At 44.9% G+C, this 17920-nt stretch overlaps 1 protein-coding gene across 1 annotated transcript in view; it reads right to left on the minus strand.

Moving 5' to 3' along the window:
• The window catches only part of LOC144769213 (echinoidin-like), a 101641-nt gene that overhangs the window by 24181 nt on the left and 59540 nt on the right, over window positions 1–17920 (minus strand). The window contains exons 4-5 of the mRNA XM_078653248.1: window positions 5552–5692; window positions 3046–3163 (exon numbers count right to left, since the gene is read on the minus strand). Coding sequence (XP_078509374.1) covers window positions 3046–3163; window positions 5552–5692 — 259 coding nt within the window. The remainder of the gene's footprint in view (window positions 1–3045; window positions 3164–5551; window positions 5693–17920) is intronic.

Below are 17920 nucleotides of genomic sequence, written 5' to 3' on the forward strand. Positions count from 1 at the left end.
GGGGTATAAGGAGACGCTCATTTAAGTGACAGTTAGTGTCCATCTTGCTGGCTGGCGAGTTGCTTCACTCCGCAGCGCCTCTCAGCCAAACGCAATCAGATTGTATCAGGAGAACCACAAAGATAGTCGGCCATTGTTCCTCAAATCCAGTGCTACAATCAAGTACATAGAGTTGCAGCGTAAATTTTAAACTTGAACAAGAGGAGCACAACAACGAATGAAGGTAAAAGAGGTATTGAATAGAAAAGAAGAAGAAAAGAAGAACCGATCTCTACATGGAAATATTATCGTGAGTGCGTTTGTCGGTCTGGTACAATATTAAGCAAAGTATTTAGAATCATTCGGGTGCAATGGCTGTGTATAGGTCTGTGTATCAAGGGTGAGGGGGTGCAGGCGTGAGGAGGGAAAGGCAAAAAGGAGAAAAAGCCATGGGCTACAGCAGGAGCAAGCAAACTTGCCAACATATCAGCAGAGAGTTTAAAAACATTTTTTATCAAGTTAAGGAATTTACCACTAACCCCTCTCTGGTAAAATGAATGATATTACTATGATTATACTTCCCAAACCTATCTTTCTAGTTCGGCATTTACCAACGTATGTTCTGAGGGGCATATTATCAAGCCTGTGCGATAAAATTATCGCCGCTTTATCGGCCGAAAACGGCCGATAAAGCGGCGATAATGGGCATGATAATATGCTCTATGGAATTCCAATCGAAGCCCATGTTAGATGTCTTCACATCTAACATGGGCTTCGATTGGAATTCCTTAGAGCATATTATCAAGCCCATTATCGCCGCTTTATCGGCCGTTTTCGGCCGATAAAGCTGCGATAATTTTATCGCACAGGCTTGATAATATGCCCCTAGATTCTTGAAAACAAAGCCCAACATTGATCATTTTAACTGGCAGAATAACTTTACCGGGATTTTCTGGGAAGTAATTATATAATTACTGATAAAGAACCTCAGACACCTGAACCAGGCAATGTTCATGGGCTGTGGCCTTGCATATTATTCAATTAAAATAATAAAAACATCTTTAGAATGGCTTAGAATACAGCAAAGGCTTTTCTACATTTAATAGCAAAATATTTTGGTAACAAAAATGTGTCGGATTTAGCACAGTATGTGGGACTTTCAGAAGTATTTAAACCTTATATTGGGCTTTGGAATAAAAGGGATTTCTCTTTACTATAAGGCTTGTAGGATTAAAGAAGTTACATATAAGAGTTGTAGATGGGTTCAGGAGGGTAAATCAGTTTGAACATTTAGGGGCACATGCATCAACCTATTTAGGAAGTGCAAACGGTGCGAATCGGTAAATTCGGCCGTTTGCACTTCCTAAATACGTTTTTGGGATGCATCAAACTTTTTTTCTTAATTCGCATTTTTTTGCATTTCTAAAAAATGCGAATGCATTTAAGGAATCGCATTGGTGCGATTCCTTAAATGCAATGCATCAATTAAAAAAAAAATGCGAATTATGAAATTGGAAGTGCAAATTAACACGAGGTTGACCCTCGTGTTAATTTGCGAAAATCTTTCAAAAATGAAAAAAATGAATTTTTTAAACTGTCATGTTACAGACACACATGTCCTTAGGACATGTGTGTGTGAAACATGCACTTTCAAATACATTTCAGGGGTGCAGGGGGGGGTCCTTTGGACCCGCCCCTGCACCCGTGGAATGCATCAACAAATTGCGAATTCTTAAATGCCTTCCCATTGACTCCTATGGGCCTTTCGGCCCATAGGAATCAATGGGAATTGCGAAAATGCACTTTGGAATTCGCTATTTATTTGAGATTTGGTAAAAATTGCGATTTTTACTGATTCTCAAAAAAATAGTGAAAAAAATGATGCATAGCATTTTGCAATTCTTAATTTGCGATTCGGTAATTTTCGCAAATTAAGAATTGCAAAACCTATGAATGATGCATGTGCCCCTAAATTACTTTCAATAAGGTGTTTTACATTTTTTATGAGATAAATAAAACTTCGCCTTTACATGAAAAGTCAAACTTCCCAGATTATTTTTAGAAAAAGCAATAGGCAGCTCTGACTATCACTTTCATACCATATTGCAAATCTACCAAAAACTACAGACCGAGACTGATATTTGTTTCAAAGGAGCTATGAAAGCATTGGGTTTCTGAGATTACTGCTACAGATCCTCAACTCTGGACCACTGCTACCTCAGATGACGTGCAGTTTTATTAATGTTGAATATTATTATTTCAGTCATGAATAGCAGAATATTTAGCCTCCACTGTAGGCGAATAGATACATTTTGGTCTGAGTTTGATGATGTTCAGGATAGGCATGAAATATATTACTTACTATTAATGGAATGTATTTGGTGGGGTTCTTACCTCTTTTCACTACCTGGTATCATGATGAAACACTAGAGGAGCATCCAGAGGAGTGGTAAGCTGAGGTCGCAGGATCAGCAAATTAACCTTTTTTGTTTGGCGTCTTTGCTTTAAATCAGATCCATCACTAGTTCTACTTTTCTTTTCTCAAAGAAATGAAAAAAATGGACATAGCACCAAACAGCTTGGTGCTTCAAAAGATACAACCACAATTGGTGTTCTCATGAGAATTAACAAAAGCGCTTGAGCAGGCTTGGTCCTAAGCAGTAGAAACCATTTCAGAGCAAGGCAGATAAGTTAAAGTGAAATACAAAAATAAACCATATTTCTATAGTATATTTTTGAAGCACCTATTATAAATGCTACTGTTCAAAGTAGAAAAGATTACAGAAAAAACAATTATCAGCATTTAACCCATATGCCAACAAAAGAAAATAAGGATTCCTTGATGAATGATTTTTCTATTATAAAACAGTCAAACTATCCAACATTAGGTATCAAATAAACACATACATAGATAATGTTCAGCATATATCCATATAGATATTTCAGCAGCTACAAAGTATTTGGAGTTTAGAAGGGACGTTCATAACTTGAGGTTGTTTGGTCTATCTGTAGCTGTGCAGGCACAAATGAATGAATGGCTGGTTAGTTTAAGGAAAATCCACTCACCATTGTTGAAGAGCCAAGTACCGACGTGGTTTTCACCGGTCTTATAGTTGTCAGGCTGGCCATTACCAAATAGGTTAACATTCATTTTAGATCCATCCGAAAACAAGAAATTCCCTTCCTTTAGATAAAAATAGCAAATTAATGTGATGCATAAACCACGCGTCATAGATTAACATAGTATCAGTTATAACGCATTAGCTTGCAATGAAAGAAAATGCACTGGAACCAGCTATACCTGCCTGGACCCTGATAAGTGCTAAATCGGTAAAGGGTTGCATGTGATGCAATTCAGGGAAGACCTTGTCTGATAGTAGAGGCTGGACTTTTCCCATTAGAGGAGGGTCAAGACTGATTTGATTATGGGTGGGTCAAACTGAGGTGACATAGTGGGAGAAAAACGCTGGATTGGGGTGTGGCCTGAGAGATTAACAGTGGCTGAGATGAATTCATGTGTAAAAACAACAATATCTCAATTGGATTCACTTTAGTAACAGAAGCGTTTGTATGTACAGGACATTACAAAAGATCTGGACATAGAAGAAAGAGAGACTCAGCATTTCAGTTGATTTAGAAGTGCTTTTAGCATCATATATTTGAGGACATATTTACACAAAAACAATCAAGAATCAGTTTAAGATATCAGCACTGGAGGCATATAATGCGTTCAGCAACCGAAGGGGGCTTTGTGCGCTACGTGTTAGTGAGACAAACTGTGACGGCACAAGTGACATATGGGTGAAAAAGAGAGGAGGACACAAAATGACAAAAATGAAAATCACAATATATACAGAGTGGTTGGTTCCCCTTTGGTGAATGAGTATTTACAATTAGTTTGGGAACCAGAGGAGGTACTGTGCCATGAGTCGCGCTATATTGCGGGTCGAGGGCGTTTCGATCCTATTGATTTAGGATCTTCTTCAGGACTGGGTTGCCGATTGATGATGGTGTACAGTAATGTGCTGGTCAAGAGAATGGGTTCCTGTTCTGTTCGTGAAGTATGATATGTGGTAAATGTCCAGAGGCTACATCCAAAGGAGGTGGATTGTGGTATAGGAACAATAACGGAGCCCCGTAAAGGCCGAGGAGGAACCAAAACGTGGAGGCGGTCAAGATGAGGTTTGGTGGCAGGATTCAGTGAATTGGAGCATTCGTGGAGTCGTGAATTAGTCCAGGAACGGAGCCCCATTCTGGTTGTGATGGAAATTGTTGGGAAATTGATTAAAAAATTGAAGAGGCAGGGTCCAACCATCCGCTGCCTGACTCTCGGTATGGGAACGCGAATTAGCACAGGAACGGAGCCCCGTCCTGGCTTCGAAGGAGAAAGTGGGAAATAAAATTGAAGGGGCAGGGTCCGGCGATTCGCTGCCTGACTCCCGGTGTGGGAACCGTGATGGAGACGACTGACTACCGTCAAAGTCCGGTGAACATGGATCGGTCGTGCGATATGCTGAGTAGACTGCAATCCGCATAGGTGCTGGAATACCACCTGAGATGAATTCAAGCATTCAATCCATCACCTTATTTTTGATGAGTTTATGAAGGGGGCATACATGATGTGACAAATGGCGGCATGGTGTGAGTTGGCAAATGCATGTGAATCAGAAAATCCACAATCATTCCTGTGTAGTATTTGGCCCTAGTCTGCATTTGGCATGCACATTTCACCAGGATTTTGTGTCGAAATATACTCAGCAAAGAAAATAGCATGAAGTCAAGTCCAACTTTATTCACAATGTTTCCATCTCATAAAAGTCACACAGTTAAATTAGTAAAAACATTAGAGCTAAAACAGTACATCCACTGTTTCAAACAAATGCCAGAATACGTTCAAAGTTAAAAGCGCTCCAGCATATCTAGCACATAAATACCTACAATTTCAAAGTGCTAAATCATGTATTTATTAGCAGCAAAATCAGTAAACATGTATAAATCATCACAGATATTAACAGGGCAAAGGGATCACATAAAAACATAATTTACCATAGGAATACTGATGGAGCACATGAATATTTCCTAATTTACCTGATTACATAGACTAATTGAACCTACACATTTGCTTCATCAAGACAATTAAGTTATTTCCTACCAGCGAGGCTGCCCAAAGAAAAGAGGCCATTATGTAAAACACTGGGTTTAACGAGCCGTTGTAAAAAGTGTAACACATCCTTACCGTGCAGTTCACCCCTACAGCATTAGAAAGGAACTAAAATACGGTGTATCTGCTGCTTATAAAAATGTAAAAAAACTGAAAATGCTTGGTAGATTGATCGGGGACTCCTTCACATGGACAATGTGAAAGATGATTATAAGAATAGGAATTAGCTAGAAAACCCATCATCAAAGGATTGACGTTAAAGGCATAATTTGTAATTCTGAGAAATTATTATATGCACCGGAATTTCATCTCAGCCTGTAATAAGGGCACACGTGTAAATTGTGTCAGAAAGTAGAGATGGAAAATATGTCAGAAATGCATACTGTTTGACTCTGACTAGCAGTCACTCACCTGGAATGTGTCATGTGCACCGATCCAGTATGCTTCTCCGTTGGCCGGGTTGCCTGGTTTACCCATCAAAGTATACACAAAATCATTTTCCTCATTGGAATGGATGGAGGCCAGGTGAGAATTGATGGCAAGGCATGCTGCCTTAAAATGAAAATAAACAAAGTTTTAATGCTGTATTAACTTGTTTCTTGTCAGTTTAAATGAGCATGAGCAAAGCCCCAGATAATATACCAATGATTTACATAGATCAGTGAAATGACAATACTGATCTATCATTCTATCTATCTATCTATCTATCTATCTATCTATCTATCTATCTATCTATCTATCTATCTATCTATCTATCTATCTATCTATCTATCTATCTATCTATCTATCTATCTATCTATCTATCTATCTATCTATCTATCTATCTATCTATCTATCTATCTATCTATCTAGAATATATGAAGTTAGACCGCAGACAACTATCCTGCATACCATCATACCCCAAATATGATACCGCAAGCACTATTAGTCCGCAAAATAAGAGAACGAAAACTTTTAAAACGAATATGCCTTTAGCACGCATGCCATTACAACGAAAAGCATGCATGTTAAAGATATACTCGTTGTAAAAGTTCTAAAGGTAAGTAAGAGTATCCTACCCTACCCAACCCTACACTGCACTCTAATGTAGTACCCCTGCACCACCCACCCTTGACACACAGTCCTTTTCCAACATTTACACTACCCAGCACGACCCCCAACACTACCATAAAGCACTTTACTTCCCTAAACAAACACTACAACACTACCTTAATACACTACCCCCAGCATGACCCTACACAAACACTACAATACTACCCTAACCCACTACACCCCAGCATGACCCTACACTACACAAACACTACAAAACAACGCTAAACCCTAAAACACTACACCCCAGCATGACCCTACACTACACAAACACTACAACACTACCCTAAACCCTAAAACACTACCCCCGGCATGACCCTACACTACACAAACACTACAACGCTACCCTAAACCCTAAACCACTACCCCTGCATGATCCTACACTACAACACTACCCTAAACCCTATAACACTTCCCCCAGCATAACCCTACACTACAACACTACTCTTAACCCTAAAACACTACCCCCAGCAGGATCCTACGCTACACAAACACTACAACACTACCCTAAACCCTAAAACACTACCCCAGCATGACCCTACACTACGCAAACACTACAACACTACCCTAAACCCTAAAACACTACCCCCAGCATGACCCTACACTACGCAAACACTACAACACTACCCTAAACCAAAACTACCCCCAGCATGACCCTACACTATGCAAACACTACAACACTACCCTAAACCCTAAAACACTACCCCCAGCATGACCCTACACTACGCAAACACTACAACACTACCCTACACCCTAAAACACTACCCCCAGCATGACCCTACACTACACAAACACTACAACACTACCCTAAACCCTAAAACACTACCCTCAGCATAACCCTACACTACACAAACACTACAACACTACCCGAAACCCTAAAACACTACCCCCAGCATGACCCTACACTACGCAAATACTACAACACTACCCTAAACCCTAAAACACTACCCCCAGCATGACCCTACACTACGCAAACACTACAACACTACCCTAAACTCTAAAACACTACCCCCAGCACGACGAAAAAATTAACCCAAACCCACTTACCTCTCTCGTCATCGTGGTTTTCACAACGCAAATGCATTTACCATACATGCCTTTAAAACGTAATTCGTTGTAAAGGCATGCGTGATAAATTCAAATGATTTTGAAAAAATGCGGGATGATGGTATGCGGACTGAAAGACCTTGCGGATAAATGGTATGTGGACTGAAAGTCCGCGGGAAAAAAATGCGGGATAAAGGATAATTACCATCTATCTATCTATCTGCCTGTCTGTCTGTCTGTCATTCTATCTATCTTGAGATTTATTTTTATTGAAAGATAGATAGATAGATAGATAGATAGATAGATAGATAGATAGATAGATAGATAGATAGATAGATAGATAGATAGATAGATAGATAGATAGATAGATAGATAGTTACTGAACTGAACCTAAAAACAATTGTAGTATGCCAGTTAAAGTTGAGTGCACTGACCATAACTTGATCCCGTGATATGTTTAATAGCATATTTGTTGACGTCATTGATGATATGATGATACCAATACCTTTTTCATTTCATCCTAAAATAGTTGCTCAAAAGCACAACATTATTTGCTGCTATTGATGTAACTAATGATAGAAAATGTACTGAGCTATCATACATATAATCCATTTATTAATACATCATGTGTTGGGACAGAAAAATCCAGCAGCAGAAATATATGCACCCGTGGTACCAGGTTTTAGTCATGGGTTAACATAGATTCTGTGCTATAACCTAAGACTGTCTTAAAGATTGTATTGTTACACCGAGAGGGATAATTAAAATGTTACCCTTCAAATGGTGTAGGGCTACTTCCCCTACTAAGAGTTAAGTAGCACATTTATCTTCTGGCCACTACAGCAAACAGCATAGGGCAAAGGAATCAGCAAACTTCAGCCATTGTGTAACTTTACTGTGAGTGAAGGCATTCTGCTCTTTCACAAAGAAGCTCATTCACACACAATGTAGCTCCGTTTAGTTCATGGGGCTACTGTGAGAAATTGAGTTGTTGGTTGACTAGGGTGTGAGTCCAGGTCAAGCAACAGCCATAATCCCTTGCAGGGTGAACCACAAAAAATCACTAAATTAACCTGTTCTTAGCCCAAGAAGCACTCAGTTTTAATTTATAGGTATTCTCTATACAGCACACAAACAGTGATAATGTGAAAACACAACACAAGAAAAATTCAACACCAATTGAGGAAAGGCGAGTACATTTTAATAAATTATTTGACACTAAAACAACAAAAATGAAATCAGGAGATGTGAATTTGTTTTTAGTGAAAACGAACGGCTAAAAGATCAAAGAACTAACCCTGGAAATCTAGTTGCGCAAGATCAAGTTAAAGCCCCAAATTATGGCCAACCGCGATGGAGTGCGGTTGGGATACAAGAAGTGGATTGGGGTCAATCAGCTTACCTACGTACTTAGAAGCAGTTTTGAGAAGAATGTTCAGAGAAGGTAAAGTGCTAGAGGGCAAGGCTGTAGGAGGTGCCAGATGAGGGAGTGTCATTGTTGAGGGCCTTGGATCGAACCTGTTGTGAAAACCTATATGTTTAGACTTAGTCTCTTTGTGGAAGTCAAACATCTTCAGCTGGATGAGACAGAGAGCTATAGATGAAGGCAGCTCCATGAGGCCAGATACCCCTTTGAAAAGAGACTTCTAAACAGGGTTGCTGCTGCAGAGGAGAACATAGCTGGAAAAGCTGCAATGACAATCTGACCGTCAATACACCTATGACACATAGGAGAGCAGGTTGGACCCAGTCTTCTGGCACTCAGTGAAGTTTTTGGCAAAATTTTTTTAAGTTCTCAATTTTGAGATTTGGCTATCTGGGTACCTTTAGCAGTGCAATCAAGGGTCCAGAACTGGGGGTTTAGGGAATCACACTGGGTCAGCCTAGGTACATGTTAAAAATTCTAGGAGCCTTTTCTGCCCTGTTGCTTTGAACAGGAGGCCACCAAACTAGTACTTGGAGGCACTCTTGTAGTTCTGGGTTCTGGTGAAGATGCAGTGCTAAACAGGACAGATAGCATTGGAGGATTCAAGGCAGGCTCTAAGCAGCAAACCAGTCCTTCCAGTTATATCAAAGCAGTCTTGCAGAGTGCACAGCAGGTCACAGCAGCAGGCAGTCCTCCGAGAGTCCTTCTGCGGGTCCGGGAGTGAACGGAAGAGTGGGTTTGAAGGTCAAAATCCTAAACTTACTACCATTTTGGTATTCACAGAAGGCACTTACTAATTTTGGTATTCACAGAAGGCACTTACTCATTTCGGTATTCACAGAAGTTGGGAGTCCTAACTTTAGGACTCCTAAATGCCTTCTGTGAATACTGAAAGTCTTAAAGTTAGGATTTTTCTCAGTTTAGGAGGTGTAAAGTTAGGACTCCTAACTTTAGAACTCCCAAATTCCTTCAGTGAATACCAAAAGTCCTAAAGTTAGGATTTTTCTCAGTTTAGGAGTAGTAAAGTTAGGACTCCTAACTTCAGAACTCCCAAATGCCTTCTGTGCATACCGAAAATCTTAAAGTTTACTACTCCTAAACTGAGAGAAATACTAACTTTAGGACTTTAGGTATTCACGGAAGGCATTCGAGAGTCCTAAAGTTAGGACTCCTAACTTCTGTGAATACCAAAATGAGTAGGGGCCATATGTATCAAGGCCAAATGGATTCGCAAACGCCGAAATTTGCAGAATTTTGGCGTTTGCGAACGGATTTTTGCAAAATGGTATGTATGAAAGAATTTGGGTGCAAAATAGGGAATCGCAAAATTTGCTATTCCTTATTTTGCGATTGCATTTAAGGAATCGCAAATTAGGTGCGATTTCCTTGAAAAATGCACATTTCAGCATTTTTCAAAGTGCCATGTGACGCACATACATGCCCTTAGGGCATGTATGTGCACCACATGTGCACCCATACTTATTTCAGGGGTGCAACAGGGTGTCCTTTGGACACCCCTGCACCCTTGCAATTATTCTCAATTTGCGATTAGCAAATTGCGAACCGCAAATTGAGAATAAATTCCCATACCTTCCTATGGGCCAGGAGGCCCATAGAAATGAATGGGAAAGTATTCCTTAATTGCGAATTCGCAATTAAGGAATATCAAGAAATCGCTAAAATATTGCGATTTTCTTGATACATACCAATTAGCGATTCTGAAATAGCGATTTCTTAAAAATCGCTAGTACAGAATCGCTAATTTGTATCTTGATACATATGGCCCCAAGTACCTTCTGTGAATACCAAAATGAGTAAGTGCCTTCTGTGAATACCAAAATGGTAGTGAGTTTAGGATTTTGTCTTAAGTTAGTTCTGTGAATCGGGCCCAGTGGGTCCAATGATTACCAACGGTGACCAACCACGCTTCGGGAATCTTAACACAGATGCAGTACTGTTTAATGCTAGGATCTCTGCTTCACTTGACGAGGTGACTCATTAAAAACTCCTAAATTTTAGAGAGAGTCCCCCTCAGCCACATGGTCTTTGGAGGATCTCCGAAGGGGTAAAAGTGGATGTAAGAGATTGGAAAGACTATAGAGGATGGAGTATACTCAAGAAGCGAAGCACGAGTATGAGATAGCTCTAAAAAAACTTTGTAAAATGATAGCAGCGGCCAGGAAAGAGTACTTTGTTAGACAGATTGAGGGTGCAGAGCACTCAAGCAAAGAGATTTCCAGGATCGTCAGATCCTTTATGTTAGATCTGGGGGTCTCTAGTTGGTAGAGGTAGGTACCACTGTCCAAATAGGGACCCTTGCTTCTAGTCAGGGCAAGGAGGAAACCCTCTGAGATAACCCCTGCTCACCCTCTAGGTAGCTTGGCACAAGCCATCAAGCCTATTCAGAAGGCAATGTGTAAAGTATTTGTACCAACACTCACAGTTACACAGTGAAAACACCACAAACTGACTCCACAACAGTTTATAAAAATAAACGTATTTAATCTAAACTACACAAGACCCAAAATGACAAAAATCCGACATACACCGTTCAAGAATATGGTTTCAAAAGAGTTCTTAAGGTTGTGATACAGTTTCTTTAGGTTGCGTTAAAAAAAATCCACAGTTGCGTGAAAAGTTCACAGTTGCGTCACGTTAGCTCACAGTACCTTTAGTTGCGACAAAGTTCCAAAAAGCAGAAGCTAGTGCGGTGGAAAACAAGCAATGACTTGCTCCTGAGACCCTGGGGAGGCATTTGCGACAGCCCCGCTGCAGCAGCGGACGTGTTGCGACGAATCCGGTCTGTATGGGTAGGAATGCCACTTGTCTGGATTCCGGTGCCTAGGTTCCATAGGAAGTTTGTTCTCGCAAAGACACGATGCGACGATCTTTGGAGTTGCGACGATCTCCGGGGCGACGATGTGCGGACCAGCGGTGATCTTTTCTCTTGCAGCTCCTCGATGCGATGGCTTCGGCGATGACTCTCGCAGCGACGTGATGCGATCCGCAAGCAGGCGGTGCGGCGATCTCACCCAGCGGCGACAGTCTCTGCGACGACACTCGCAGCGATGTTAGACTTTCCACACCGATCGGGTGCGTCCCGTAAGCGAAGGATGCGGGACGCATCCGATGACAGCGGCAACAGGCGCTGCGGCGATCTCGACCTTCGCAGCGGCGGGAATTTCCTCGCACTGTCGGGGATGCGCTCCTCAGCGAGCGATGCAATCACTTTCTGTATCAAAGTCTCTCAAGCTTTGTTTCCAGCTTCCCAACACAGGTACAACTTCCAGAGGCACCAGACATGGGCCAAGCACTCAAGGAAGGACAGAACTCTCTCAGTAGAGCTCCGGGGAATCTGGGGGTGAAGTCCTTTTGTTCCTGGGACTTCAGAACAGGGAGCCAGCTCTTCTCAGGCCCTTGGAGATTTCTTCAAGCAAGGGGACACAGCACAAAGCAAAGTCCTTCCCCTCTCCTTGGCAGCAAAGCAACAGCAGGGCAATCCAGCAGAGCAACAGCTGGACAATCTTCCTTCTTCAGTTTCAGATTTCTCCTTGGCAGAGGTTCCTTTTTGATTCCAGGATGATCTAAATTTCTGTTCTCAGGGGTCCTGTACTTATACCCCTAAAAGTCTTTGTTCTCTTTGTGCAAGTGGGTCCTGAGCCCGGTCTGAGCCAGTTCTGGGTGTTTCTTGAGCACTTTGTTTTCCTGGCTTCTCCTTTCCTTTCAGAGTGAGGGGCATGGTCATCAGCCGCCCAGCAGGACGTGGAGCCAGCATTGTGGAAGGCAGGCACAGCCCTATTCAGGCCCAGGTGCTATCTCCTCCCACCACTCAAGTTGCAAGGCAGTCATTCAGCCTAGGGCTGACTCAGCCAGCCTCCTGGGGAATCCCCTGCCCCTGTCACTCTCAAACCATACAGTCACTACACAAACAGGCCAAGGCACACAGGAAGGTCAGACAAGAGAACAGCAAATTTCTAAAAGTGCTGTTCTCAAACACAGGACTTAAAAACAACCTTTCCTAAAAGATGTGTTATTAAATTCTGAGTTCAGGGATACTTGAATCTTATGTCCTTTCTTGTTCCTATCGGAAGAAATGCTGGTAGCCACTGTAGCCAACATCCCCCATGTTAACCTATGTAGCAAGATAGCCTTACAATAGTGAAAAACGAAAATGGGTGTAATTCACTACCAGAGCATGTCAACTCCACCAGAACATGCTCTACCTTTCACATAACCTGCACCCTGTCCAGGGGGGTACATTGGGCCATCCATAGGGGTGACCAATGTGCACAAAAAGGGAAGGGTTAGGCCTGGTCATTGGGGACACTGACCAGAAGGACATGGCAGTTCACAGACTGCACACAGGCACTGTGGTGGCAGGCCTGAGACACCTTTTTAGGGCTACTCATGTGGGTGGCACAATCAGTGCTGCAGGCCCACTAGTAGCATTTGTCATCACCAGTCCTGGCACGCCCAGTGCACTTTACTAGGGACTTCTTGGTGATACGAATATGTCATTCATGTATATCAAATCATCATAACAATTTACAGAGGGAGCACTTACACTCTGGCACTGATCAGCAGGGGCAGAGTGTCCAAAGCATCTAAACCAGCAAAAACTAAATCCAGCACAGCATCAAAAATACAGGAGGTACAGGCCAAACAGACAGGGGAAACCACGCCAAAGATGCCAGGTCTAACACGTGTCCCCTCCAGCTGAAGTCGGGGGAACTGCCCACCCTCTTGGGAGTTCTCCTCACTAAGGCGGAAAAATCTGGACAGACCATCAGCATTGGCGTGCTCTGTGCCAGGGCGGTGCTCCACCGTAAAGTCCATTCCCTGTAGGGAGATGGACCACCTCAACAGTTTTGGGTTCTCCCCGCTCATCTGCATCAGCCACCTGAGGGGCCTGTGGTCAGTCTGAACACGGAAGTGAGTCCCAAACAGGTAGGGCCTCAGCTTCTTCAGGGCCCAGACCACAGCAAAAGCTTCCCTTTCAATCGCACTCCACCTCTGTTCCCTGGGGAGTAGTCTCCTACTAATGAAAGCCACGGGCTGGTCCCCGCTAAGTATGAGCGCAAAATCCGTTCCGCTCGCGGATTTTGCGAATTTTTGGTAAATTCGCGATCCGCGAACTCCCGCGAATTTACCGAGAATTCGCAAATCCGCGAGCGGCGGATCCGGGGGCAAAAGTTGAAGCCTTGTCTGTTGTAAATATTTTACGATGGCGCCGGCAAGCTGCCGGCGCCATCCTAAAATAGTTACTAAGTTAGCTTCAACAGGAAGCTCTAATAGATAAAATAAACCAGCTGCTCGAGCACCTGCTTTATTTTATCTATTAGAGCTTCCTGTTGAAGCTAATTTAGTAACTATTTTAGGATGGTGCTGGCAGCTTGCCGGCGCCATCGTAAAATAGTTACACCATGCCCTTCCTGTGACCAGGAGCTTCTGTCTCTTCTTCTACTGCTCTGATCGGTCTCAGACCTATTATACACACAAGAAGCATGTGCACTGATGCACTCGCATGGAAGCCCCGCCCACACACTCGCGGTGTGCACCGTCTTCCCGCCATTGACCCACTATGATGGACAGCTCACCCAAGGGACCCCTGCGCCCTTCTGGGCGATTGCATAGTAACACACACATGGTCGCTGGAACTAGTTGAAGCTCAAATTGAGTGACTCATTCATCAGCCCAAAAACAATCGTGCGCGTCATCGAGGCTGGGCAGGTGTGCCTTCTTCCCAAATCTACCGTCGAAAATCAGCTGTGATGCTGGATAGAGGCCTTTGTATCCTTGACTTTCACGAGCGCAATCCCTTTGATGTTCGTGTGACCAGGAGCTTATGTCTCTTCATCTACTGCTCTGATCGGTCTCAGACCTTTTATACACACAAGAGACATTGTGCACTCGCATGGAAGCCCCGCCCACACACTCGCGGTGTGCACCGTCTTCCCGCCATTGACCCACTAAAATGGACAGCTCACCCAAGGGACCCCTGCGCCCCTCGGGGCGATTGCATAGTAACACACACATGGTCGCTGGAACTAGTTGAAGCTCAAAATCAGTGACTCTTTCATCAGGGCAAATCCGCAGATCCGCAAATCCGCAAATCCGCCGATTTTGCGGATCCACGATCCGCAAATCCGCAAAATCAGCGGATCGTGGATCCGCAAAATCCGCCCATGCTTAGTCCCCACCCTCCTCAGTGATTTGTGAGAGTACTGCTCCCACACCATGCTCTGAAGCGTCTGTCTGCACTATGAACTCACTGGAGAAATCAGGTACCTTGAGCACTGGTGCTGCGCACATGGCAGTCTTCAGGGTATCAAAAGCAGTCTGGCAGGCTGCGGCCAGTTCACTCTTTTGGGCAACTTCTTAGAAGTGAGTTCTGTCAAGGGGGCAACGATGGTGCCATACCCCTTGACAAACCGTCTGTAATACCTGGTGAGACCTTAAAAGGCTCTCACCTCTGTCTGGGTCTCGGGGGGCTCCCAAGCCAGAATGGTATCAATCTTTGCCTGTAGGGGCACCACCTGGCCGCTCCCCATCTGGTGTCCCAAATACACCACAGATCCCTGCCCTATCTGGCACTTGCTGACCTTGATAGTGAGGCCTGCCCTTTGCAGAGCCTTCAACTCTTCACAGAGGTATTGCAGGTGTTCCTCCCACGTGGAGCTGAACACCGCAATGTCATCCAGGTATGCGGCGCTGAATTCCTTCAGCCTGGCCAGTACCTGGTTAACCAGTCTCTGGAAGGTGGCAGGGGCATTCTTCAACCCAAAGGGCATGAATCAGAACTGGAAGTGCCCCTCTGTCTTTGAGAATGCAGACCTCTCTTTGGCCCCATCAGTTAAGGCAATCTGCCAGTACCCAGGAGTCAAATCAAAGGTACTGAGGTACTGGGCAGCTCCCAACCCATCCACAAGCTCATCAGCTCTGGGGATGGGGTGTGCGTCAGTCTTCGTGACCGCATTGAGCCCATGGTAGTCCACGTAAAACCTGAGTTCTGGAGTGGCACCGGGCACAGCAGCTTTTGGCACAAAGACCACTGGGCTAGCCCAGGGGCTGCTGGAGGGCTCAATCACCCCTAGCGCCAACATCTTGTAAACCTCTTCCTTGATGCTGGCCCTGACCTTGTCAGCTACGTGTAACATTTTTGTTTCACAGGAAAGCTATCTCCAGTGTCCACATCATGGACCCACCAATGGGTGATACCTGGGGTCAGGGAGAACAGGGGGGCAAACTGACCCAGCACTTGTCGACAGTCCCTCTGCTGTTCTGGGGTCAGGGTAAGCGAGAGGACCACACCATCCACTGACCCATCTTGCTCCTTAGCTGCCAGGAGGTCAGGGAGAGGATCACTATCCTCTTTCCCTCCAGCATCTGTAGCCATGAGCATTGTCACTTCAGACCTCTCAAAATGTGGTTTGAGGCAGTTCACGGGCTGCCTGGGGGTCCTCAGGTAAACCAGGTAGGTTACTTCACTTTTCCTTTCCACCACCTCATATGGCCCAGTCCACTTGTCTTGGGGCGCATGAGGCTCCACTGGGGCCATCACCCACACTTTCTGCCCAGGTTGAAATTCGACCAGAGTGGTATTCTGGTCGTACCATGTTTTTATTTCTTCCTGGTTAGCTTCCAGGTTCTCCTGAGCGAGCTTCCTGAACCGTTGTGTTTGGTTGCGGATGGCCAACACATAGCTGAACACATCCTGTGGGGTTTTCCCACAGGATTTCTCCCATCCCTCCTTCACCAGCGCGAGAGGTCCTCTAACAGGGCGGCCATACAGGAGTTCAAATGGGCTGAACCCTAAGGACTTCAGAGGCACCTGCCTGTAGGCAAACAACAGGCATGGTAACAAGAAGTCCCACTTCCGTCTCATGGGCTCTTCAACGCCCATAATCATACCCTTCAGTGTGTGATTAAAGCTTTCAACCCACCCATTTCCTTGAGGGTGGTAAGGAGTGGTGAACTTATAAGTTACCCCACACTCCTCCCACAGAGGCTTCATGTACCTAGAGATGAAGTTGGTACCCCGGTCGGAGACCACCTCTCTGGGGAACCCCACACGGGAAAAGATCCCCATCAATGCACGGCCCACCACGGGGGCTGTGATTTTCCTGAGAGGGACTGCTTCCGGGTACCGGGTGGCATGGTCCACCAAGACCAGGATGAACCTGATGCCTAAGGCTGTCTTGGGGTCCAGGGGCCCCACGATGTCGATGCCCACCCACTCGAAGGGGGTGCTCACCACAGGAAAGGTTTGCATTGCACATCACTCCAGTCTTGCCACTGGCCTGACATGTTTGGCAAGACCTACAAAAGGAACCAACATGCTTCCTCATCTGGGGCCAGTGGAAGTGGGTGACAAGCCTGTTTAGGGTCTTTTCTTGCCCCAGATGTCCTGCGAGAGGCACGTCATGAGCCAGACCCAGTAGGAAGTTCCTGAAGCGCTCGGGTACCACCAGCACACGGGCTGCACCGGGCTCAGCAAACTTAGGCTCGCTATATAATAAGTCATCTTCCCAGTAGATGAAGTGATCTCTGGCCGCTCCACCTGCTGCCTGGTCTGCAGCCTGTTGCCGCAGACCCATGAGAGACGGGCACTCTTTCTGCTCCTGGCAGAATTCCTCCCTGGAGGGCCCACCTTCTTGCTGCCAATGGGTCAGCTCAGGTAGGTCGCCCAGTTCGGCTACCTGCTCCCCTGTAGGTTCCACGGCATCCCCCTCAGGGTCTGCTTCCTCCTGGACCGTGGGAACGTCTGGGGCTGGTTTCCCGCGCCCTCTGCCCTGTCCTCTCCTGGCAGGTCTCTGGGCCACTGTTTCAGGCTCCAGTTCTGCTGAATCACCCCTACTGGTAGTTTGGTCTGCCCTGTTCCCATGATGCACTGGGCCAGGGACAGACTAATTTGCATATAGCCAGGTTCTGAGCTGGGATGGGGCAGTGAGCTAAATAACGGTGATGGATCCAGCCCTGATCTTTGGATTGGGTAAGAGTGGTCTGCTTAATTCAGACACTCTGTTCATCACCACCCCCTTTTCTGAATCATTTTGTCCACCATAAGCGTGGAAGGGTATACTCAGACATGAGTCCCTCGCTCACTGCTCCATCAGGATTCAAGCAAGCCGGGCCGACGACGCCTGGAATGGCAGAAACCGGTCCCCGGAAGCTTGTCTCCTTTCTGGTGAAGAATTGGCTTGGTAGTTTGGTCTGCC

This window comes from Lissotriton helveticus, chromosome 1_1 (genome assembly GCF_964261635.1).
Source record: "Lissotriton helveticus chromosome 1_1, aLisHel1.1, whole genome shotgun sequence".
NCBI classification, from domain to species: Eukaryota; Metazoa; Chordata; class Amphibia; order Caudata; family Salamandridae; genus Lissotriton; species Lissotriton helveticus.